At 39.6% G+C, this 24,633-nt stretch overlaps 2 protein-coding genes across 2 annotated transcripts; both read left to right on the top strand.

Annotated features, from left to right (window-relative positions):
* The first annotated feature begins 2,009 nt into the window (after window positions 1-2,009).
* Window positions 2,010-13,278, top strand: LOC117830265 (5-hydroxytryptamine receptor 3A-like). Its single transcript, XM_034708307.1, has 12 exons — window positions 2,010-2,052; window positions 2,870-2,941; window positions 3,438-3,521; window positions 5,488-5,651; window positions 5,864-5,908; window positions 6,000-6,109; window positions 6,535-6,704; window positions 9,535-9,695; window positions 10,064-10,274; window positions 10,357-10,527; window positions 11,595-11,641; window positions 12,053-13,278. Exons 1-12 carry the CDS (start codon window positions 2,013-2,015, stop codon window positions 12,299-12,301), a joined length of 1,524 nt encoding a protein of 507 aa, XP_034564198.1. The 5' UTR covers window positions 2,010-2,012; the 3' UTR covers window positions 12,302-13,278.
* Window positions 13,279-15,261: 1,983 nt separating this feature from the next.
* Window positions 15,262-23,983, top strand: LOC117830523 (5-hydroxytryptamine receptor 3A-like). The gene is made up of 10 exons (XM_034708671.1): window positions 15,262-15,339; window positions 16,812-16,966; window positions 18,142-18,186; window positions 18,292-18,401; window positions 19,628-19,797; window positions 19,945-20,105; window positions 20,615-20,825; window positions 22,402-22,581; window positions 22,780-22,862; window positions 23,161-23,983. The coding sequence occupies exons 1-10, from the start codon at window positions 15,300-15,302 to the stop codon at window positions 23,377-23,379; spliced, it is 1,374 nt and encodes a 457-aa protein (XP_034564562.1). The 5' UTR covers window positions 15,262-15,299; the 3' UTR covers window positions 23,380-23,983.
* The last annotated feature ends 650 nt before the right edge of the window (window positions 23,984-24,633 follow it).

Here is a 24,633-nt window from a genome sequence, read left to right on the forward strand (position 1 = left end):
CCTTGCCAACAGCTACAGTGTTCCCGCCTGTCAATCAAGTCAGCTGTTCTCTTAATTATGCAAAAAAAATGTTGTCTTAATATCTTCTAAACTGCTGAGTTATGAAAAAATACCAGGCTGTAAACATGTACTTTTTTGCTGTAAAGATCTGCTCTTTTTAATGTGTCTGTATGTGGTGTGACATCATAAGAGGTTTCTAGGGCGGTACGAGATGGGAAAGTGTAAAATCAATCCGAAACAGTCTCAGGTCAGGTTCAACAAAAAGGAGGGGTTTATTCAACCACAGGTAGAATCACACAAAACAAAAAGGTGACTCAGGTAATTCTTCAAACAAGGTCTCAATGGTAACTTAAAGCATCCCGTAGGAGAAAATAGTTCCTTTTAAAAGTAATCAAGAAATTAGTCCATTCAACTTAAAGTCTCTGTTATGAAAAAACAAGGTTCCTTTTAGTCACTTTCCTGTGCTCAGTTCTCAGTGATCCCCTCTCCCAGGCTGTTTCCGAAATCGCCTACTATACTAGCAGTACGTACTGATATGTCCAAAATTCAGTATGTAGTAAGTAGTATGTGAACAAGAGCAAAATCTGCAGTAAGCCAAAACTCCCCGGATATCTACTGATTCGGGAAAATATCTCATTATGCATCGGACCAGTCTGCCTCGCGTACTGTTTCCCACAATGCACAGCGCTCGTTCTGCTTTTTCTTTTTCCTCATTTTTTGACGGGAGGAAATCCGTTTTTGGGTGCTGTGAAAGTTATCAAATTACATATAAACCACTTCCTAACTTTTTAAATCATAAATGGATGCTAAATAAGCATTTTATTTATCGGCTTCGCCGTTGTTTACTTTCGCTTTCCGAAACCGGAAATCCAGCGAAGTCTGGCTCAGCATGCTGCATGACAGATCGGACAGAACAGTCATACTACATACTAAATTCAAACGCAGTATGTAGTAGGCAATACCTACTGCCTACTACATTAGTAAGTAGTATGTAGCAGGCCGTTTTGGAAACAGCCCCAGTCTGATTTCCAGCTCTTTTGTCCTGCCTCAATCAAGGCTCTTAAGCACCTGCAGCTGTCCAGGTAGTGGTGGCTGCTGGGAGTTGTAATGCACTTACTTGCGGCCATTTTGTCTGGGTGCTGATAGCCATGGATCATATAGCACCCATCCACAACTTGCCCCCTCGTGATGCCACAGTGGTTTCCTGCTTTTGCCACTTGGTTCCCACTAAAAATGAACTAGCTCAAAGTTCAGCTCAAACTGACTAAAATTAACTTGCTCATGTTTTGTTTTTTTATATAATTTTGAACTAAGTTCATGGTCCAAAAAATGAACTAGTTCACATTTAATTTACTTTAGTATTTAGTGTACCATTATGACCTAATATGACCTAATATGACCTTCTGCAATCTGTTCAGTCACACACTTCCTGCATGTAAACAAACAGCATAATGGTATATTTTTCCTCATTACTGATTCTGATTTTGTGTGTTGTGGAGACCATGTTTTATGGTCCCATGTAAGGTCTCCGTGTTGCATGGATAGCATTTGAATTTCACTGTATCAATACCAAATGTTTTTTTAAGTTCATTTATCTTATTTCTAGGGCTGTCAGCATTAACATGTTTTGAGAAAAAGTACCTCACCTGCCCCCAAAGATGTTACTGACATGTTAACGAAATAACTGTCAGACCTGAGATTGACTTTACTTATTTCACTGCTCTGTCGATCAGAGAACAACTCACTATTATTGACAATGAATGTCCTGACATAGCCCCCCTTCTTGGAAGTGACTTTGGTTTTGTAGCAAATTGATCTTCCCACAGGCGACTACTTAACCGAGGAGGAGGGCACTTACTGGCAGAGCTGTTGCATTAGGCACATACTTATCGTTGGGCGAAGAAGAGTTGATCATTTTAATTGTTCCATACTTTATAAGGCAGTGACATTGAAACAAACACCCAGGAACACACAAAGGACAAGACCTTCGACTGCCCAGACCTTCTGCAGTCATGATGTTTGCAGGGTTACTCTTTGTAATGCTCCTCAAAGGTAAGCTAGAACAATATCTCGATGGTGCTTGCGGGTGTATCTACAGTTTTTATCATAAGTGTATTAGCATTCCTGTGTTGTTCAAATATAGTTTAATAAAACTGTTGACAAAGTGATTGTACAAGGTCTGTGTAAACTAGGAGAGGCTGGCCTATCCTCTGAGGTTCCCACTGTAGGCTTCCTGGAGTACTAAAATATCTACATGAAAAGTTTGAAGTCAGTTCTGACCATTATAACAAACCTTTGTTAAGTGTTGTAGATCATTTTGGTCCATCTGTTTGACATGCTCTTTTGCTTTCCCATTACAGCAGAGGTGAATGAAGTTTAGTTTGTGATACTTGTTGCTGTAACAAAACTAAAATTCATTTTTTTAAATAATCGTGACTAAAATAATGTGACTGTTGAATTTTTGATCATGCAAGAGAACCCGGTTCTCCTTCATCGTTTCAGGGTATCTGTGACTTGTATTGTGAAACTGTTTGTTGTTGTGCAGTCTTCACCAGAACTACTTACTGGACGTATCTCAACGGGACAGTGAGACATCTTGGAAATATTCCTAATGAGTCTATTTTCAATATTCGCAAAATGGCATGTTATTGCTAAAAATTTTAACAGTAATTTAAACAGCAGGTAGAGATTCGGTTAACAGTTTATCTCACTTTATATTTTCAGGTATGTCCAAACTCTCTGATTTGACATTGAGCAGTTTTGGAGTTTTAGACGAGACATTATCTCTAAAGTCCAAACTGTGAACACAGAGATCACGACTTTTCAACATTTTCTGATATTTAATTAACCTTTTTTTTTTCTTTGTCAGCTGGAGGTACCTTCAACTACACCGAGTCACCACAGTACCCTAACCAAACGGCCAACAACAGCTTTGAGGAAGGTATGTTACAAAGTCCTGAGTAATGATATCTCTCTGAATATCTGTCCCCACAGCCCTAACCATGGTCGTCTTGAGGATAAAGTTTCTTGATTGTCAGAAATATTTTGAATGTTTGGCTGCTGTTTTTGTCTAAAGTAAAACAACTGAAAGACTTATATAAACATTGAATCTAGAAAGCATTTCAACATAACCCATGGTCTGTTCTGCAAACAAGCAGATTTGTGGCCATGAAGGAGTATGGAGAGGAGAAGTGGATTTAAGGGGAAGAAAGTTGGAAGGACAAATGTTTGCTGGAAAATGGAGCCAAAAGCTGCAAAGTAGATGTACAGTATGTTCAGGAGCAAGGGCAAATTTTAAAAACACAGGGAAGACGTTAACCCTTCAATATCAATATGACTAGTACTCTTTTAAGGGATACTGGTATTTAAAAAATGGTTTAAGGTGTGCTTTGAAATGACATTAAATGAAATAAAGACCTGTGTCATTTTCTTTTCAGATGGAAGTACCATCACTTTCGCAGCTGCTCCAATAGGTCCTCGATTCGAAACAACATTCATCCAGAACCGGTCCAGCGAGGAAGGTACATAACTGCAACAAACTGTCCAAAATTGCAAAGTAGGTCAACACAGTTAAAGCTGCTGTTGGTAGTCACGGAGTAATCATCAGTTCAGACAGAGACTTTGAGTGTCAACCATAGACAGTATGAATAATGGACGTAGTATCCGTGACGTCACCCATATGTTCCTGAGCGCTGTTTTGAAGCCAATCGTCGGTGGGAGCCATATTGGAAATGCTGAACTCAACCAAACTTAGTGTGAGGTAAAGAGGCGGGGTTTGAGCCTCCTAGCCAACAGCTGTGTTATCGCCTGTCAGTCAAGTCTGTCATGTCCTTATTTGGGCAAAACTGGTAATCTTAATATCTTCAGAACTGTCGTATTTGAAAAAAATCCCCCCCCCCCCGTACAGTAGTGCCGATAGAGAAATTAGCTACATAGACCCAAGCTGTTTTTTAAACCAGGATGTAAACATGTTTATTTCTGCTGCAAAGATCGTCCTTTTTTAATTGTGTGTATGTGGTTTCCGGTGTTTCTGCAGATAGCCTCGCTTGGTTCAGAGAGAGAGACTTAAACAGGTTTCCTCTCGCTCCTCATCCCCCCTCCCCTCTCTGCTCTCATAGCGCGCGTGCAAACTGCATGACGCAACACCAATGTTTAAATGTGTCCTGATTCTCAGCAAGCGTCTTTGGTATCTTCATCGTTTTCTTCCTTGTATAAGCGGTCGTGGCCAAAGGGGGAATTGAATGTTTGTGATGAGGCTGTCCGTTGTTGCTACAAACTTTGTTTGGGATCTTCTCATGCAAGCTCTATGAGGAAGTAGTGCCGTACTAATAACCAATCAGAACAATGTAGTGGTTGCCGCTCTGAAACCAATCAGGAAGGAGGGTCAGAGAGTAGCTTTGAGTGGTCTGTGATAAAGGGAGTGGTGGGAATCATAACATTACTGGATACATAGGCAGTGGAAAGCAGAGTTTTCACAATAATCTCAAATGACTTAGTTTACTGATGAATGTCTCTGGGTATTATGAGTTTTTCACCAAACACAGCAGAAGAAAGTACAGTTTTTTACCCAATTGCTACCAACAGCAGCTTTAAGCTCACCATTAATGATATGCAAAATTCTTAGCCTTCCTATAATCTAAACTGATGCACACAATGCCATGAGTTGCTTTTGTTTAGTATTGTTTTGTATTCTGTCATGATTTTCAAGATGTCCCTTGTGTTTCAGTCTTGTTTCCTCCCTGTGTGTATTCTGTGCTTGTTATAAGTTGACCTTATGTCTTACTTGTGGTGTTAGTGACCCATGTCTTGTGTTGGTGTATTTTCACTTGTGTTTCTAGTTCAGTCTCTTGTGTTTCCTGTTTTATTTTGTAGTTCTTGCCCCACATGTATCTGGTTTACTTTTACTTCCTGTCCTTGTGTACCCCCCCCCCCCCCCCCCCCCAGTTTTAATGCACCTTCATAAATTCCACCTGTGACTCATTGTCTCCCGTGTGTCTGATTGCCCCTGTCAGTATTTAGTCTCTGTGTTTCCTCTCTTCTGTGTCAGTTCATTGTGCGCCTTCTAGTATTCTCCAGTTTTTCTTCCTTGGATTTTGTTTGATCTAAGGTTTGTCTGGGTTTTAGTTTATTAAACTGTTTTTCTGTGTTTGAATTTTGGGTCCTGCACCTTGGTTTGCCTTGAACATGACACACAAAGTATTCACGAACAGAGCTGCAGAGACAAAAAATGTTTTTGCACTTCAACACTGGCTTTAATTTTCAAAACCTGAGGTTGCCGCTCGAGTCTGCATGTTCAAATCCCTACTTTGACATTTCTATTGATTGAGAAGTAGTTGCACTGAAGTTTTTGTTGAATACCTCACATTAACTTTTATCTGCTCTCTCTCTCTCTCTCTCTCTCTCTCTCTCTCTCTCTCTCTCTCTCTCTCTCTCTCTCTCTCTCTCTCTCTCTCTCTCTCTCTCTCTCTCTCTCTCTTTCTCTGGAAGATTTAGCTGAAGATAAAATGTGTAATAAGAGCTACTGGGATGTTATAAAGCACCTGAAGCTGATGGATCACAAAGACCAGTTTGCCTTGATCCCTCCTGGTAGCGACCCCAAAAAAGCTACAGAAGTAAACCTAGATTTACTACTCTATGCCATTCTTGACGTGGTAAGTGGGTGATTTTTAGAAAAATGATTAGCAAGATATCTTGAGTGGCAAAGTGTAAATCTAGGCCAGACAATATCAGTCCTCATAAGACCCCTTTTTTAAATCATCTGCTAAACCATCTTCTGTCAGTCTCCGTCTGATGTTTATGAAGTTATCGTGATTTCTATTATCACTACATTTGGAGAGATTTTCATTCATGTTTTCTCCCACAGAAAGAAAAAGAACAGAAGTTTGTTTCTTACCTCTGGGTCGATATGGTGAGTCCTCTCTGGAAACAATCTCTCATTCAATGAAATGTGACTTGTAAATGATCCTTCTATAAGGAAACTAATGTGTTTTTCTCTGTAGTGGTGGCATAGTGATTACATTCAGTGGAATCCTGGTGAATTCTGTAATATCATGAAATTGCCTTTACCAACAAAACTATTGTGGCTGCCTGACATAACTATTGAAGAGAGGTAAGTTCTAACATACACACACATTTTTAGTCCTTAAAATCCACCACAACTTAAAGCTGCTGTTGGTAGTCACGGAGTAATCATCAGTTCAGACAGAGACTTCGAATGTCAACACTACCCATCCCAAACAGATTTCCTCTCCTCATCCCCCCTCCCCTCTCTGCTCTCGTAGCGCACGTGTCCATGCTTCTCAGGAAGCGTCTTTGGTATCTTCGCCATTTTCTTCCTTGTGTATTCCTTGAGCAAAACATAGAGTTTTTTTCAATAATCTGAAATGACTTCATTTACTGATGAATGTCTATGGGTAGTACAGCTTTTTCTCCAAACACAGCAGAAAAAAAGTATAGTTTTTTACCCCATTCCTACCAACAGCACTTTTAAAGCTCCTGTGAGGACCTTCTGTTTGTGTGGCTCTTTTCATCCAGGACAGAGAAGGATAAGGCCACTCTGAGTCCTTATCTTCGTGTCCGACATGATGGGCTTATCCTGCTCAGGAACACCATGGTGCTGGCCACCTCCTGCAGGATTCAGGTTTACAAATTCCCCTTCGATACTCAGAAGTGCAACCTGACCTTCAAGTCTGTCATACATGACGGTAAGAGCATGATGAGTTGTTGTTTCTTGGTAGATGTGCAGGGGGTCATCCCTATGTTCCCACAGCCCATCGCCCTATGTTCAAAATTAGGTCTTGTGTTCCTACACTCAAAAAAAGCAACATGAGTGTGTGTTTTATCAACATAAGTACAACATGTAGCTTCTATTATATTAATTCATGTTTAGTGGTTAAAGTTTTTTAAATAATGTAATTTTAACATGAGATGCAAAATCCCTAAAACTACAAGATTGCTTTATGTCAACACAACATAAAGGGTTTAGGTAGGAATCCCATCTGCAGGTGGCAGTAACGTGCAACATCTATGGTGACGAAATGTCAGTAAGCACTTATTTCAAATGCTATCAAGTCAAGATCCATATTTTTTGTTTGTCATTGTTTGCCTTCTTTGGGGAATAGAGTTTTATTCCAACAAACCCAGTCTGTTTTGTGGTCTTTCTCCAAACTTCACACCAACTGGGGGTAAACTAAGTTGGCACGTTTAAACTGCTAAATGTAAACATTCTTGGTATGTCAAAAATGTCTTATTTTCTCAATAATTACTATTTTAGAGTTTATTTTCACATGATAAAAAGGTTTGTCTCACAGTTCAAATCATTTCTGATGATTGAGCATATGGGCTGCACAGTGGTGCAGTGGGTCGCACTGTTGCCTCAAAGTTAGAAGGTTCCAGGTTCGGGTCAGGTGCCTTTCTGTGTGAAGTTTGTATGTTCTCCTTGTGCATGCATGGGTTCTCTCTGGGTACTCCAGCTTCCTTGCACAGTCCAAAAACATACTCACCAGGTTAACTGATCTCTCTAAATTTCCTGTAGGTGTGTGTCTGTGCGTGGATAGTAGTCTGCCTTCTGCCCAAAGTCAGCTCCCTGCAACCCCAAACAGGATAAGCGGTCAAGATGATGGATAGATTGAACTTTAGTTTGTTAAGTCAGCATGATAAATTAGTGTTATTGTACCATTTAAAATTAAGTTGGACCCAAACATTGCAATAAGTTCAGTCAGACAACTCACGTTTAAATTGTTTATTGTAGCAGCAATACATATTCAAGTTTGGTGCCCAGGCTCTGGCCTCATCACTCCCTGCAGATAAGTTTACATGCAGACATTGAGGATTGATGAGCAAAACATACTAAACACCCCCCCGGAGCCTGCAGGTGGATGCTGGGGTGATGGTGGGGATTGTGGTAGGGTGACCCAGCCGTGAGGCGATCGTCCAGCGGAGCAGTGACCAGAAACGAGGCTTCGAACTCAGTATCAAAGTTTACACACAAAGTTTATTCATGCAGCATGAGAGAGAAGTTACAGCATACTCAAGAGCATATGAAGTTCTCCGCCGAATGACAGAGATGCTCAATACTTTATAGTTCTTCAAACATAAGGGAGGAGAAAGGGAGGGGGGAAACATGTGTACGTGTCATCTTAATACAGTTGTTCATAAAGAAAAGACAAAGGGAGGGGGAGAAAGGGGGGGGTGACAGGTGTGGGTGAGTTGCAATCAAGGGTGAGCAAAGGGTCATGTCAGGTGAACATTGTACTCTGGAAACAACAGAGACATTACCTCAGTCTAGCGGTTTACAAAAAGCATATGTCTACAACTTACGACACTTGCGGTTATCAAAAAAACATCTTAAGAAAGCGTACATCGTTACCATTGAATATTTATGTAATCATAAGGCGCTCATTTATCATAGTACAAACCGTTTATCATCATGTTACCAAAAAAATCCCCTCAGCTCTCATTCAACTGCAACCTGAGACCATGGTGGGCCTTTTGGCCTTTTGCAAGGCAGTGGGCTGAAGATGTGAAACCACATCCGGGCTAAACCTGCCTTGAACTGCAGAAGTAGGGGTTCTGTCCTCGATTTCACCTTTGTGCAGATATTTGCACAGATCTCTGACCTTACGCCTTACTATTACAGGCTACTTCAATAAATCAAGTATAATGAAAAACATATTGATACAATTGTTAAAAAGAAGAATACATGAGCAAGGAATACATGAACATAATAAGAAGCACAGGATTATCTGTAAGAAAAATGCATGATTATAATAGAGGGTATTTAATCAAGATTCCACAGGATGAAAGAAAATTCAGCAATAGGCATGCAGCAGCAGAGGCGTTGACAGGCAGAGGGAGAGATGGGAGATTTTCCCAGTTTAAATAGACCGCCAGTTTGAGAGGCAGAGGGCAGGATTGGATGCTGGTTATGAGAGTGGGACATGTGACGTGTATAGCATTGCAGCTCGAGTTGTCTGCCTGAACTAGCTCGCGGGCATCGCTCCATTAATGGTAATGTCAATACTTTATGTTCACTCAACATATTTACAATTAGGTTCAACAAAATTGTGTCTCGCTAAATGAAAGCATTTTAATTAGGTGGAAATTCTGTCCATAATTTTATTACGTTCACCCAACAAATTATTTCTTTGAGTGTACATTTCCCTTCAATTTAAGCCCCATCCTCCCACAAGATTTTTTGGAAGCACTTTATAGTAAATGAATGAATGAATGAATGAATGAATGAATGAATGAATGAATGAATGAATGAATGAATGAATTAGTTATTTTATTTTGATCAGCAGCAGCAGAAATCATCAACATGACAATCATTACAAGAAAAAATAAAATAGGCTGACCGAAAAGGGTTTCGGCTGAAGCAGAGCTTATAGAGGCCGATATGTGGGAACATAGGGCTGTTAATGGGCTCTTCTGTTGTATGCTTGTGGATGTGTACCTGAGAAAACATATGATACAGTTTTTCTTAATTACAGAGCAATGACACATTAACGGTTCTATTTTTGTCTTCCACTTCAGATAAAGAAATAACTCTTGTTCATGGTAGTAACCAAGAAAGCATGAAAGAATGGTCTCAAGAGATGATGGGGACTCAGTCGGACTGGCTTTTCATCGACATCGAATCCACCAACGAAACTGTCAACAACTTTTACATCAGGCAAAGCATTCTAGTTTACAACGTAAGTAATTCAGGGTGCAGACAGCAGAGATGGAGGCGGCGTCTGATTTTAACTGTCTGACTCAACAGCCGAGTTAGAATGTTGATTAAAATAATTCACCAGCTTTTTTGTTACACCAAGCCAACAGACACACAGAGCAGAGGACACACAACCAAACCCAAGGGAATGACTGTGGCTATGACAATCCAAACTCCCCCTTATTCCTCAGTCAGTGAAACATCACACCCAAAATGACCTTGAGTCTCATCACAATCTCTTTTAGGAATGTTAATTGGTATTTCAAAAAAGTAATTTCAAGGAGGCAGGACTGGTAATGTTACCTTATCATCAAACATGTGGTACAATAACCGTCAAACGTTATTTCACAGATCACCATGAAGAGGCGATCAATGCTCTACATTGTCAACTTCATACTACCGGTCCTGTTGTTCTTGTTACTGGATTTGGCTTCCTTCATGATCTCAGAGAGAGGGGGTGAGAAGCTCAGCTTCAAGGTCACTGTGCTGCTCGCTGTCACAGTGATGCAGCTTATTCTGAATGAAATCCTGCCCTCCTCTTCCGACAGGATTCCACTGATAGGTAAAGAAGTCGAATCGTTCCTCAATAATAAACTGTTGGTTGTTATGTGTCAACATTAACAAAGCCTCCTTTTCATCAATAGCTATGTACTGTATTGGGATTTTTGGTTTGATGATGCTGAGCCTTCTGGAGACGATTTTGGTGATGTATCTGATGGAGAAAGACTCTAAACACCAAGACACTGAGGCAGATAAAGACCAAGGCCTGAGTGGGGACCTTAAGGAAAACCTTGGAATCGAGAACTGTTGTGAAGGTGAGATTCACTCGCACAAACACTGTATGGATAAATACTTGTGATATCCAAAAGATTAGTTTAGAAAGATTTGAAGCCTCTGTTGCTTTTTTCAATCCTCAGAAACATGGACGATTTTTTTAAACATATTATTTAAAGCTGGGGTTGGTAGTCACGGAAAACTAGCATGAGTTTGAATGTAGCATTTCCTCAGGACTCCATCTAACCCCTCCTTCTCCACTCGGAGCTCCTCCAAAACGACGCCCCCGCGACCATATGATCATGACTGATTCAAAACCGGTCCTCACCAAAACATTATCATAGTGAAAGTTAAAAACACAAATAAACATGGCTGCTGTTAGTACTCACAACTGTCATGCTAGCATTATCCAGTTGTACTGGTGACACGATATCAGGAGAAAAGCTATAATACATATAATACTGTAACAGCTCCACTGTTTGTTAAACGTGTTCAGTGTAGATGTTCTTAATTCCTACAGTGTTTACGGTCAGTGAAGGCATCAGGAGAGGTGCAGAGTGTGCGAGCGGGAGAGAGGAGAGACAAGAGGAGAAGTTCTTCATTCATTCAAACATTGATTGTTGCTTTGTTGGTTGGCATGGTCATGGCTGACAGTGACCGGTTAGTAAAGCTCAACGTGTTCACGAACTGGCTCGTTATCCCTACAGCGTCCGGATCAGGTCACGTCAGAGGGGACAGGCCCGAGGTCGAGCGAGAGGGACAGTAAATAGAGTCAGGGTAAGCAGAGGCAGGGGACGAGGAGTGCACGCCGGGGAAATGTACACGCAGGAGGTGGGCAGAACGACAGGACCGGATTTGATTGGTTTAATAAATTGGACCCTAAAGGCAGTGATTGGTTGGTGTTTTCCCAGGTTTACTCTGGCTGTAGATAGCAGCTTTTTTCACTCTTTTTTAAGAACACATTATGTATTGATTACCATCAGGACATAAAGATCATTTTAACCAGTATAACAAAAAGTGTATCTAAATCTGACTACCAACCCCAGCTTTAAGACATTTATTCCTTTATATCTTAGTGTGCACTGACCTGCCTGTTGAATTGTTTCAGATGTTTCTGTTGAAACGCTATCAGAGCTGCTTCCAGAGGAAAAACAGGTCAGGATTAAGAGCAACTTTTTATAATTTAACTTGTAAATTTTGACTCTGAAGATGGGGTGCTGTTAATCACTCAAAGACCACAAACAAAACACTAGTCACTTACAGAGTTCAAGGCAAATGGAATCTTCAATTTTATTGACTGGGAGGAGGGGAATACATTTCAGCGACCAGACACACACAATGGTGTGCAATTTTAAATTGATACCAAATACAAACTGCTGATAACAACAGCAACAGTGAGATTTTGGCTAAGCAAGAGGTGACTATATTTGCGATTTATTTTGTCAGTGATTTTAGTCGACCCCCTGCTGAATATAAACAATGATACAAAAATGTTAATGTGATATGTTGCAGCTGTATTTCCAGAAGCAAGGGATTTAACCTTAGCTCATTAAACAACTTTTTCAGGCAAGCCCCAGCCAGCTGACGGAGGAGACCCATGAGTTTGAAAAGGAGGTGTTGAAAGCATTATATCTGGTCCTCAGCATCAGGAAGGAAGAGGAGACTCGCGGCTACTGGACCAGAATGACCAAAAATATCAACCGAGCGTTCTTCTGTTTCTATATCATAACTTCCACAGTGTTTTTAACCGTCATGTTTTGTATGTGGAATACAGAAGAAAAGACACAGGTCATGAGTTCATCTGTGGGGACCTAAGCTTGGTCATAGGTGAAATTTCATCCTGGTAACTGAAGCTCAGTGTTGAAGCTGTGGTTATTAGGAAGGCTCAGTTTTGGTGTCACTAGCAACTCACACACATGCAATTAGTGTGGCATAAGAACGGTATTAACATAGTATGAAGTGTAGTGTCATCCATGTATTCATGTACATTTAAAGTGTATTATTTCACCTCTTCCTGTTGACAATATTTTTGATTCTTAGCTGATGGCTGACCAGTCAACAGCCCAGAGAAGAAGACAAAAGGACTGAAACATTGCAGACATTAGTGAGGCATGTTACAAGGAGCTGAGGGAAAGACACATTGACCAAATTGAAGAAAACGGACACATTGCAACCACAAACCGCAACATGGTATGGACATCTGGTCGTGTTACAGGACTCATTGAGCAGGAAGACGATGCCAACTGAAGAGAAGTAACATGGAAGAGGACCTTATACACGTGCTGATGTTGTTTTCTGCATCTGTTTAGAATGGCAACAAGAAAAGGCTGATGTTTTGATGTTACAGCGAATGAAAATTATAAGTTTATGTAATTTGTAACAGTAAAGCGGGCTAATGTTGAGACTTTAACGTGAATGAAAACAAGGTTACTTTGACCTGATAAGATCACTGTCACAACCTGGAAGATCACTCGCTTGAACTTTGGGCAGACATATGTGAGCGAAGGCCCACAGGACTGTAAACGTTGATGTTAAAAAGTGTGTTAGCAACATTATAATTGTTGTACAGTTATTGGTTATTAGTAGTAGTGCATGCTAAATGATGTTTCAGGTTGTTATAGAACATAAAGTCATGTGTGAGTGTAGAAGATGTTTCAGTTAGAGACGTCTGGCCACTTTTCAGTGTGTGGCTGCCTGTAAAGTTGTGCCCCTAGAGCATTTAACACAGAGGCTCTCTTTAAAATGAAAATGCAATCTGAATATTAATCAATAAAATCATCTTTAGATCAGTACTTAGTGTGCAATTGTTTGTATCAGTAGTTGGTTGAAGATGAGTGAGTGTATTTTATAGTAAGTGGGTGATTATGTGGAATATAAACTCTATTTACATAATGTGTCATGAGTTGCTGTTGTTTAGTTTTAAATCATTCTTGTTTTAGTCTTCCCTAATTCTCCCCTCTTTTCCTGTGTGGTATTTCCAATCCTTCCCCTGTGTTCTGTACTCCTTGTATGTGTAGTGTGTTTCCCATTTTATTTTGTGTTATGGCTCTTGTGTGTCTGATTTAGTTTTACTTCCTGTCCTTGTGTGCGTCCCTCCTGTTTGATTACACTAATTAGTTTCACCTGTGTCTTTTGTCACACCTGTGTTGATTACTCGGTGTGTGTTTAGCTTCCCTGTGTTCTCCAGTGTTCCACCTGTGTTCTATCTTGTGATTATTAAGCTTTTGCCTCGTGGATTCTTCAGTTGAACCCTGGTCTTTGATGAAAGTTTTTGTTCCTGTTTTTCTGGTTTATTAAACCCTTTTATTTATGTCTGCCCTTTAGGTCCTCCATCTTTGTTTTTTAACACTACCTGACAGAATGGCCTGCTCAGTATATGCCTTTCCTTATTAATCACACCACAGGCGCTTTCATACAAGTTAGTGTCACTTTATTGTTTTGTCTCCATCCAGAGCAACAAAACTTTTTCTATGACTGTTTTTTAAAGTATTTGGTAGAAATACTTAGTTTAGTTTAGTTGCAGAAAAAGAAAGTCTATGTAAAGCTTTAAATTGAATTGGTCTATATGTAGAATAGATGGACAGGCCCTCTAAGCACAATTCTTCAGACACTAGAGAAACTAAATTCCACAGCCCAAACTTCCCTGAGATGACTGGCATTCACTGATACCATCAGAGTGTTCACAAAGCGAGAGATTCAATGTTTCGAATTTGGCTCTGATAGAAGGTCATCATAAAAAATTTGGCTTTTTTTGTTTTTTTCTGGAATGCACTCTTGAACAAAATATCAGACTGGAAGGTAGCGGTAGAAATGCGAAAATGTATTTGGAGCCGAGGGAAATGTATCTATGTTAAGATCTCCAATACTGCATAGTCTCCTCTCCCTCCATCCCAGAAACACCTTATCCAGGTGCTGCTTTGAACACGTTTTTGAGAGTAAAGTTAGGACCTGGTTATATGCCACACAACAAGATTCCTGATTGTAAATATTCATGGCTGAGATCATCTTCTGCGCAGATCATGGGATGGGAAATCACCCTGAACACATCGGACACCAAAGGATAATCGGGCAAGATGATCTTCAAAACTATCCAATAATTGTTCCTTTGCCGGCTTTTTCGAAAGGCCCAAAATCTGTTATATCTGCTTTATTCAGCTCCTTGATGATGTAACCATAATCAAAAAACAAACACTAAACCAAGAGAGAGTGAGGTTTTTGGATTTCATTGGTGTTTTGGGAAGCAAGGCGTGTTAAATGGCAGTTGTTCAGTTGTTCTTGGTCAGAGAGTAGATAAAGCTGATGCAGTTTAACACACAGATATTTGTAACTTGGCAGGATTGTCTGTTTTGCTGATCCGGTGATGGCTCTTTGTTTTACTTCTCTTGACACACTGTAGGTTCGTGAGAAGTAAGATAATGAATTGTTAAGCTAATATTTTTGAAAATAGCTCCTAAAAGCCCAAGGTGTTGTCTCATCCTAGACATCACACCCCTTTCAGATGCATGTCCTACATCACACTCTAAATGGAAAACTTTGCCGCCTCAACAAAGGAAGTGAGCAGTAAACTACTTTGTTTGAGAAAACAGAGTAGAAAAAATTGATCTGACCACAGGTTGATAATTGCAGAAGGGAGTGGCAGTTCCCAGCAGCCTTGATGCAATAAGTGCAGAATAACTAGATTCAAAACAAGTTTCTCTATGAATTTGCCCTGCCCTCCGCTGGTATAAAGCAGAGATATTATCGCTCTATCAATCATTTCTATTAACACAGAAAGGACCGGGATGCTAACCGCCTGCAGAGAGCTCTCGCAGCCATGATGCTTGCACGATTCTTCTTTCTTCTCTTGTTTACAGGTAAGCTAACACAATTCAGAATGATGCTTGCAATTACTTTTTTGTGATTCCCATGGATTTTTATTTTACTTAAATAATGTCACAGAAAAATGTGAGTGAAGGAGGCAGGATAGTTGTGTAGATCCTCTTAGATGCTCTAGCCACCTCAGATTTTCTGTTAAAAGTATTTCAATCAGGAGAGACGCAATTTGAATATTAAAGGATATTTATTACAACTGAATGAATGATGAAACTTTACAGAAATCTTTGGCATAAGGACTCTATGGGGATCATTTTGTGAGCGTAGGATGTGTGAATTTGGCAGCAGAAGAAATCCCCCTAGAGTCCAGACACTGGTGTTGGTGCTTGATGAATCCTAGGAATTGAAGACTTGCAGAGACCAGGTGGAGATGGGGAGGTGGAGGGGTGTGCACCATCAGTGCAAGAAGGAACTAGCAGGAGACAGAGGCTGTTTCCGAAACGGCCTGCTACATACTACTTACTTATGTAGTAGGCAGTAGGTATTGCCTACTACATACTGCATTTGAATTTAGTATGTAGTATGACTGTTCTGTCCGATCTGTCATGCAGCATGCTGAGCCAGACTTCGCTGGATTACCGGTTTCGGAAAGCGGAAGTAAACAACGGCGAAGCCGATAAATAAAAAGCTTATTTAGCATCCATTTATGATTTAAAAAGTAAGGAAGTGGTTTATATGTAATTTGATAACTTTCACAGCACCCAAAAATTGATTTCCTCCCGTCAAAAAATGAGGAAAAAGAAAAAGCAGAACGAGCGCTGTGCATTATGGGAAACAGTACGCGAGGCAGACTGGTCCGATGCACACTGAGATATTTTCCCGAATCAGTAGACATCCGGGGAGTTTTGGCTTACTGCAGATTTTGCTCTTGTTCACATACTACTTACTACATACTGAATTTTGGACATATCAGTACGTATTGCTAGTATAGTAGGCGATTTCGGAAACAGCCACAGACACATTTCAAAAGACAGCAGAAAGTTGATAGGCTGACGATAAGGGCGTGCCACTGAGCTATTGGATGACAGCCGCCGCTGATTAACCAATGACAGCTCCGGAGCATGCAGCAGGAAGAGGGTGAGCTAATGAACGATGGAGAGGAGAGTTAAACAACTGCTGTGATTGCTTTATAGTCTTCCTGTCTGAACTTTCACTAGAGCTACATTTGTTGTCCAAAATTTTGAGTTTTAGAATTTGAACCCAGTGTTTTGATTCTTGGACTATAGAGTCTGACTTGAATCCTTATTTTCACGACTCTTAACTTGACTTGGACTCAAGCATCGACTGCATTAAGACTCAGATATTTATACGTGTATATGTATACGTGTTGTCTTGTTCAGCAACACTTGCTGCTACAATGCTAAAAGAGGTGTAGTGCATGTTTATCACCATCATATTTCCTTTAAAGAGTTAACTCTGTCTTAGTGAAGGTGTCCTGATTGTTTTGCATTAGATGGGGCATCATCTGTATGCAGTTACCGGGATGTTGTCAAGTATCTGAACCTATCCGAAAACAAAGATGAGTGGACCTTGACCCAGCCAACCAGAGACTCTGAGAATTCAACGTATATATACCTGGATGTACTGCTCTACGCAATTCTGGACGTTGTAAGTCGTCACTCCTGTCTCTGTTTTCTTTGCCGTTTAACAGAATATCACATAATCATATGGTACATTTTGGATAGTTAGGTCATTAGCTTGCTTGTAGTATAAACAGCACTCTTGGTGTTTTAGTTCATTAATACACCGAAGAGTTTGAGACGAAATGGAAGAGAAGTTTCTGTCTCCCCATGTTCGCACTCGTAAACAGAAAAACAGGACGCTCCTGGTCACAGATATTGATATTATTGATGCATCACTGTCACGGCAAGACAAAAATAGAAACAGGGTCAAAACGGTGTGCCACCACAAATTGCTGCATGAATATTCATCAGAATGAAGGGAATTATAGGTGCTCAAAATTCCTGGAGGAGGACCCCCAGACCTCTCTCTTATTACTAGTGTTGTACTCAGTGTTGTATTACAATGTATAACCCGCAAGAAAGTGCCCTCTCGATGCCCCTCAAATGTGTAAAACGTAACAAAAAGTGCTGTCTGGATGCCCATTTAGTTAATTATGTTGTTATATTAATTATGTACTATAATCAATAATATAGAAATAAATAAATCATTCTGTGTTTTCCTTTTTCATAATTCAATTTCCAGCACAGTCACATAATTATTCACCAGAATGCAGGAATTAAGTGTTAGCTGCTGAAAATGTACTGGGGGATGTCCCCATGACCCCCCTCTTGTTATTGCAGGTATATGCAAATACCTTCTAATTACAGATTTCAAGACAGGACAGAAAAGTGAAGAGCTTATAAAATGGTCTTCAAAATGCTCCTAGAGGCAGATTGTCTTGAATCACAACTTTCTCCTGGTGCCCCATGGCATCCAGCAGGTGCCCTTTTAACTTGTTTTTGCCCCTGCCCCTCAAACAGCCTGAATATGCCACTGGTGAAGTACATATGGAGACGGGTGACACTACAATTCCTGTGGCAGGCTGTCCTGAAATTTTATAGAACATTTCATAGAACATTTCAGGGATGTAAATAGGCCCTTACTGGAGGACTAATATTTAATTTTACTCAAAGCAACTGCAAATAACTCAAGGCTTAATGCAAGTGCAATTTTCAACTATATCTGGAAAAACTGCAATCAAATCTACCAGATGTGCAAATGCCCTGACTTTACATCAACACTGAAGCAAAATTATTTACAGACGTCTTTCTTAATCTTAGCAGGAGAAGGAGCAGCAATTTGTCGCTTACATTTGGGTTGATGTGGTGAGTTACAGAACAATCTTCTTTCACTCCAATGAAAGAGTTTAATTAAATTTTTTCAATTCCATTTTCATTCCAACTGTCTTTTTCCTCTGTTTTTCCCCATAGAATTGGAAAGATGACTACATTTCCTGGAATTCCACTGATTTCTGTGGTATTGAAACTATATATGTTCCCACTGGATCTGTGTGGACACCAGATCTAACTATTTCAGAGATGTGAGTTTGAAGAAGTGTTTTCTTTCACACTCACAAATCTACACAAATTTGAACATAGATAATTCCCAAAATATGATGATAGTCAATACACCTCTACAGTGAATAATATCTTTACATTGCGATGGCTACTGAAAGTTAATCGCTATCAAAATAGTGCTACCTTAACAATGTGCTCCATCCTCTCGTTCTCCTGTGGTGCTTGTAGAACTGTTAAAAACTACAAACTTAAGTGAACCTGAACGTACCCGTCATCTTTTAAATAAAACATTTTAAGTATCGGTCACCTCAAGTAGGGTTGTGACCTGTTGGTCAAAGGCTTTCAGGTATTGTCAGTTCAAGGCAAGATATTTATGCCTTTGTTAAGCATGGATGTAGTCTCAGTTAAGTCAAGTCACCCATTTCTTTAGTGGAGTAGTTTGAAGTATTAGTTTTGAAGTCAAACAACGGCAGTGGCCATATTGGAAATTCAAAACCTAATTTTCAGCCAGTGCAGCAAAAGGCAGAGGTCACATCAGCACCATGGACAGCGCTACACGTCACATAACAGGGACAGATCAGAGGGCGTTAGTAAGAAATGCAAACCAAATAACAGTAGATTTAATGATAATAATCATGTTGATTATTGTGTATTTGGACATCCCGCCTATGTTTACACACCATGTATGTTGTGCCTCTGCAACCCTTCGCTCCCTGGAACACCCATATTAAACCATGCAGAGTTCAATTTGGGATGCTACATAGAAAAGTTTTAGGAGCAGGACCACACCAGGCACTCAAAGTGATATTTCAGTGTTTTTGAACCTGAAGTTGTATGAGTTTTAAATCACAAGGAACTATACTAGCCACAATGGATGCAACTCAGCTCGGTCCCTGTATTGAGAAACTCAAGGGAGAAACAGCATGCAAGCACTGTGCTGCAGGCTGAAGAGTCTGTCTGTGTTGCGTCTGCAAATAGTGCAAAAACATACATGCTCTCTGGTGGAAAGTATAGTGCTGAAAAATTTTCTGTTTGTCCAATCACATGAATCTTGGTAGTCTTATTCAGCAACCGTTTGGGGTCAAGGTCACCAATGATGCCAGAAATGTGTACCTCAACTCCCAGAATACAGAATTTTAACAGATTTAGTGCACATATTCAGAAAAAAATAATAATTTGTACAATAAGTAAGAATGTATTTCTGGAAATTCTTTGTAAAGTCTAAAAGTGTGTGTTTGGTCACATACAGGACAGAGAAGGATAAGGCTGCTAAGAGCCCTTATCTTGCTGTGGTTTCTAATGGTATGGTGTGGTTGAGAAACGACATGGTGGTGATCAGCAGTTGCAAGATGCACGTTTACAAATTTCCCTTTGACACTCAGAAGTGCAACCTCACCTTCAAGTCTATCATACACTCTGGTAAGCCCTTCACCTGCTGTCTCAAAGTTTGCATAGTTGTGCACACTTTGATGGCTTGCTAATTATTATCACCAGAACAAATATGATACACTCTTTCTTTGACTGATAAGGTAAACTCATCGCTTTGTTTTTTATCCTGCATAACAGACAAGCATATAAAGCTTCATCAGCCCAGTACTGCTGAAAGGATCTCGGCATGGTCTGAAAAGATGATGCAGACCAAGGCTGAGTGGCTTTTCGTCAACATGTCATTCTCCAGCAAAACTAAAGATAATTTCGGTGTCAATCAGAGCATGATTGTTTACACTGTAAGTATTTTTTTGATACAGACAAGCAGTGGTGGAGGGGAAATCATTTTGATTTTTAAGAGTTTTTATTTTCATTAGATTATTTTCATTAAGGGAAGGATTGCTCAGTCTTCTCAATAATCCAGCAATAATTTTCAGAATATAGTCTGAATGATTCTTTATAAAACTGTTCTCTCCAAGTGGTCCACTCCAGTCCCCTCCAGTTTGGTTCGATACACAATAATCAGTGTTTCCGCCATCAAACGTTGGGAAAGGTACCAAAATAACTGATCTGAACTGTCCTAGTTTTGGCACCCTTCTCTTGGGGCACCAAGTGACCCTAAACTTTCCTTCACATTGAGTGCTTCTCCCATAACTGTGGACACTGGCTGGTTGTTACTGAAAGATGAACTTCTTGTTGCATCCTATCTGCTACAATACATACCTGTTAGTTACTGTAGTTGCTGGACTGTAGTTTAGCCGTTATTGCTTGTGTGAGCTAACAAAACTTTCATTCAATAATTTCACAGATCACCATGAAGAGGCGACCCATACTCTACATTGTGAACTTCATACTACCGATTCTGTTGTTCTTGTGTCTGGATTTGGCCTCCTTCATGATCTCGGACAGTGGGGGTGAGAAGCTCAGCTTCAAGGTCACTGTGCTGCTCGCTGTCACAGTGATGCAGCTTATTCTGAATGAAATTCTGCCTTCCTCTTCATACAGGATACCACTCATAGGTAAGGAAGCCCAGATTCCTCAATGTTTAAATGCTCTTCAAATATACACTGGCTCTTTTTAGTGTTTCCCACAGAGAGACGATACCTGAGCAGACCATCCAAGTACATTTCAACCGCCTAAGTAGATATTCGCCCACCATTTTTCTTTTTTTATTTGTTTCTAACCCACATAAAACCGCCATCTATGATCAATGCTTTGTGTCTTAGTACCTGCAGCAGAGCTTGTGTCAGGTGCTGCAGGTAATCAGAGAGTAAGGTGTGACTGCATGTTTCTCCTTGATGAATTGATTGAAATCTGACTAAAGGCTCTAAAGGTTATGTGCAGCTGCTGATGTCATTCTGTGTTATGTTAGTTTTGAATCAAACGCTACACCATTAACAAATCTTGTCCACATGTGGATCACCTGTTAACGTGATGACGTAATATCAAGGCAAGGCAACTTTATTTGTGTAGCGCATTTCATATACGAGGGCAACTCAATGTGCTTTACATTAAAACATTAAAAGCATTGGAAACATTCAGACAAGCATAAAGCAGAAAAGAAAAGGAAAATTTGAAATATTTAAAAATAAAATTAAGATTTGCATTTAAAGTGTGTTAAAATGAGCTAAGACAGGAAGGCAGTAGCAATAAAAAAGTCTAAAACCTTTGATTTAAAAGCGGTGAGAGTTGGAGCGGACCTACAGCTTTCAGGGAGTGTGTTCCAGATATGTGGTGCATAATGACTAAACGCTGCTTCACCATGTTTTCCCTGATGACCTCAGAGGTCCAGATGGTTCATACATTAGCAGCAGATCAGCAATGTATTTTGGGCATAAACCATTCAGAGCTTTATAAACCATCAGCAGGATTTTAATGTCTATTCTCTGACAGACAGGAAGCCAGTGTAGAGATCTAAGAACTGGAGTGATGTGGTCTACTTTTTTGGTCCTTGTTAGGACTCGAGCAGCAGCATTCTGTATGAGCTGCCGTCGTCTGATGGACTTTTTAGGGAGTCCTGTAAAGACCCCGTTACAGTAGTCTAGTCTGCTAAAGATAAATGCATGGACGAATTTTTCTGCATCCTGCTGAGACATAAGTCCTTTAATCCTTGATATATTCTTAAGGTGATAGTAGGCTGATTTTGGAATTGTATTAATGTGGCTGCTGAAATCAAGGTCTGCGTCTAAAACTACACCAAGTCAAGTGAAAGTATTTAAAATGTGAGAAATGTTATTTAAGCGTCTGAATAAAATTAACTGCTGATGAATGTTGTCAAAAGATCAGACACTTAAAGCGACATAGTGGGAGGATGAATGGGACACACTGTGTATGTACAAAGAGAGAAAAACAGGTGTTTGTGTCTGGGATTACAGAACTGACAGAAAGTAAGATGAACAGATTAAAATTGTTTGTTAACACAAACTAAAGCACAATCAATGTAAACTGTCCTTATGAACTAATGGATACAGGACATAATATAGTATTAAAAGGATGATGCATTTCAGTATTTTCAATTGCCAGCCCCACTTCCACCTCCATCGCTGCAGTTTGTAGCTATTCATTCACTGTTACTACACTTCCTTCTCTCTACAGCAATGTATTGCATCGGTGTCTTCGGTTTGATGTTGCTGAGCCTTCTGGAGACAATTCTGGTGATGTATCTGATGGAGAAAGACTCCACACCCTTGGACAACGAGGCAGATAAGGACCGAAGCCTGAGTGAGGACTGTGAGGAGAAACAAGGCAATGTCAAGTTTTGTAACTGTTTCAGAGGTGAGAGTTATAACAACGCACAGGTAAGCTTGTTGTTTTCATGATTCAAAAAAGTCAGACATTGCTTCAATTTGCAAAGTAGCATGCAGTAGATGTTACCCTAGATGTTCATATTGGGCTACTGTTTGAAATCTCTGACATATGTAACTTCTGTGATATTATTTTGAATTTACGCCAATCTGTTTGACATTTTTTCAGACATTAAGCTGATTCCCCGTGGTTCTGCCTGTGACATGTCGTCTGGTGAAACTTCATCTGATCTGCTGCAGGTTGCAAAAGAGGTCAGGATTACACCGTAGTGTTGTTCCTAATCAATATGACTGAAAACATAAAGACTCTGTAAAAGTGTTAACATGGAGTGTTTGGGACACTTTGAAAAATAATCTGAAATTTATATAACTGCACAAACTTTGACATCCAAGACTACTGATGACAGGTAGACAACACTTACATTTTGCCTGCAGGTGTGACAAGAAAAGGCAGCAGAAAATGTGACCAGAAATTATTTTTCAGCCACACACAATAGTTAACATATGTATCATGTTCTCTAATCATGACTGATTGAACATATTTTTTCAGGTTAGCCACAGCCAGCTGCTGGAGGGGTCCCATGACTTTGAAAAGGAGGTGATGAAAGCGTTGTCTCTGCTCCAGAACAGCAGAACAGAAGAGGAGAAGCTCGGCTACTGGACCAGAATGACCCGGAAAATCAACCGATTTTTCTTCATTTTCTATATCATAACTGTCTGCGTGTTTTTAGTCTTTATGTTGTGTAGTTGGAATACAGCAGATGAATAACTGTGTACACACAAAGTTATCCAACAGCCCATTCTATGATCACATTTAGTGACCTTTCCTTCGTCTCATTACTCACTGACAAAGGTTCAAATGAAATGTATTTGGCTGACTGACTCAACTTAGCTTTAGTTCAGTATGAGACGGTTTAAAGCCCTTTATTGGCTTTCCAATTTGGTGAATTAGGAAAAAATAACACAGCGTGGGAGGAGAAGAGTAATATTCCAAGATTGAATTCACAAATTTGTGAGAGTTAAGTTACAGATTTGAAAAAAAAAACACAGAAAAAGTTTAACAGAGAACCTTATCGCCTCTCACTTTTGCACCTCAGACATCCCTGACCTGCATCACGCCTGCCCGGCTCCATCTCATTAATTTATACTTTTCAATCAGATTTAGCATTTGATTATTATCATCTGTCGTAAATTGATCATAAACCTACTTCTTCATTAATTTCCCCTTAAGCAAACTTAACTAATGAAGCGCTATTACACCTCTTTACTTGGAGTGCGTGTGGTGTCCCCTTTTTACCAGCTAGTAAAAAGGGCATAACCAGGATGTTCCAAAGTGAAGCAACATGGTTTCTATAAATACTTTTTTCCTTTAAGGTCTGTGGTTTTCACAAATTTGCTGTTTTATCACAAGTTTGCAAATTTGTAACAATCTTACAAATTTGTACAATGGCCCCAATATGCTGTTGTAATTACACATAACTCATATTATAAAATTATATTATATTGTAATATTATACTACACTTATATTCTATATTCAATCCATCAATTGATGAAATTAACATTAAAATACTTTCTGCTTTATTTAATTATAACAATATATATATATATATATATATATATATATATATATATATATATATATATATATATAACAATATATATGTAATGTAGCTCTAAGATTGTACATGTACTGTGTTACACTTTGGTATAGATGTATTATATGATAGTCAGAAATAATGCATATATTGAATAGTGCAAATCTGCATGTTAGTCCTATTGTTCTTTTTTTATCAGCATGAAATAGTATCACAAAAAACAACAGCTTACAACAGAACATCCTAACCTGTGTGAGTTTGACATTTGTTGTGGAGTTAATATGAATAATGAGGAACAAAAGTTCAAAAAGTTTTCCTTTTGGCAACTTTTAGCATACATGGAGATCAATGACTGCACAGGTGACTAGTGCACTTCTTGTGACTAACTCCCATCATCACAACTCTCCAGATATAAGAAGTTCCTCAG

The sequence above is a fragment of the Notolabrus celidotus genome, chromosome 18 (genome assembly GCF_009762535.1).
Source record: "Notolabrus celidotus isolate fNotCel1 chromosome 18, fNotCel1.pri, whole genome shotgun sequence".
Lineage (NCBI taxonomy): Eukaryota > Metazoa > Chordata > Actinopteri > Labriformes > Labridae > Notolabrus > Notolabrus celidotus.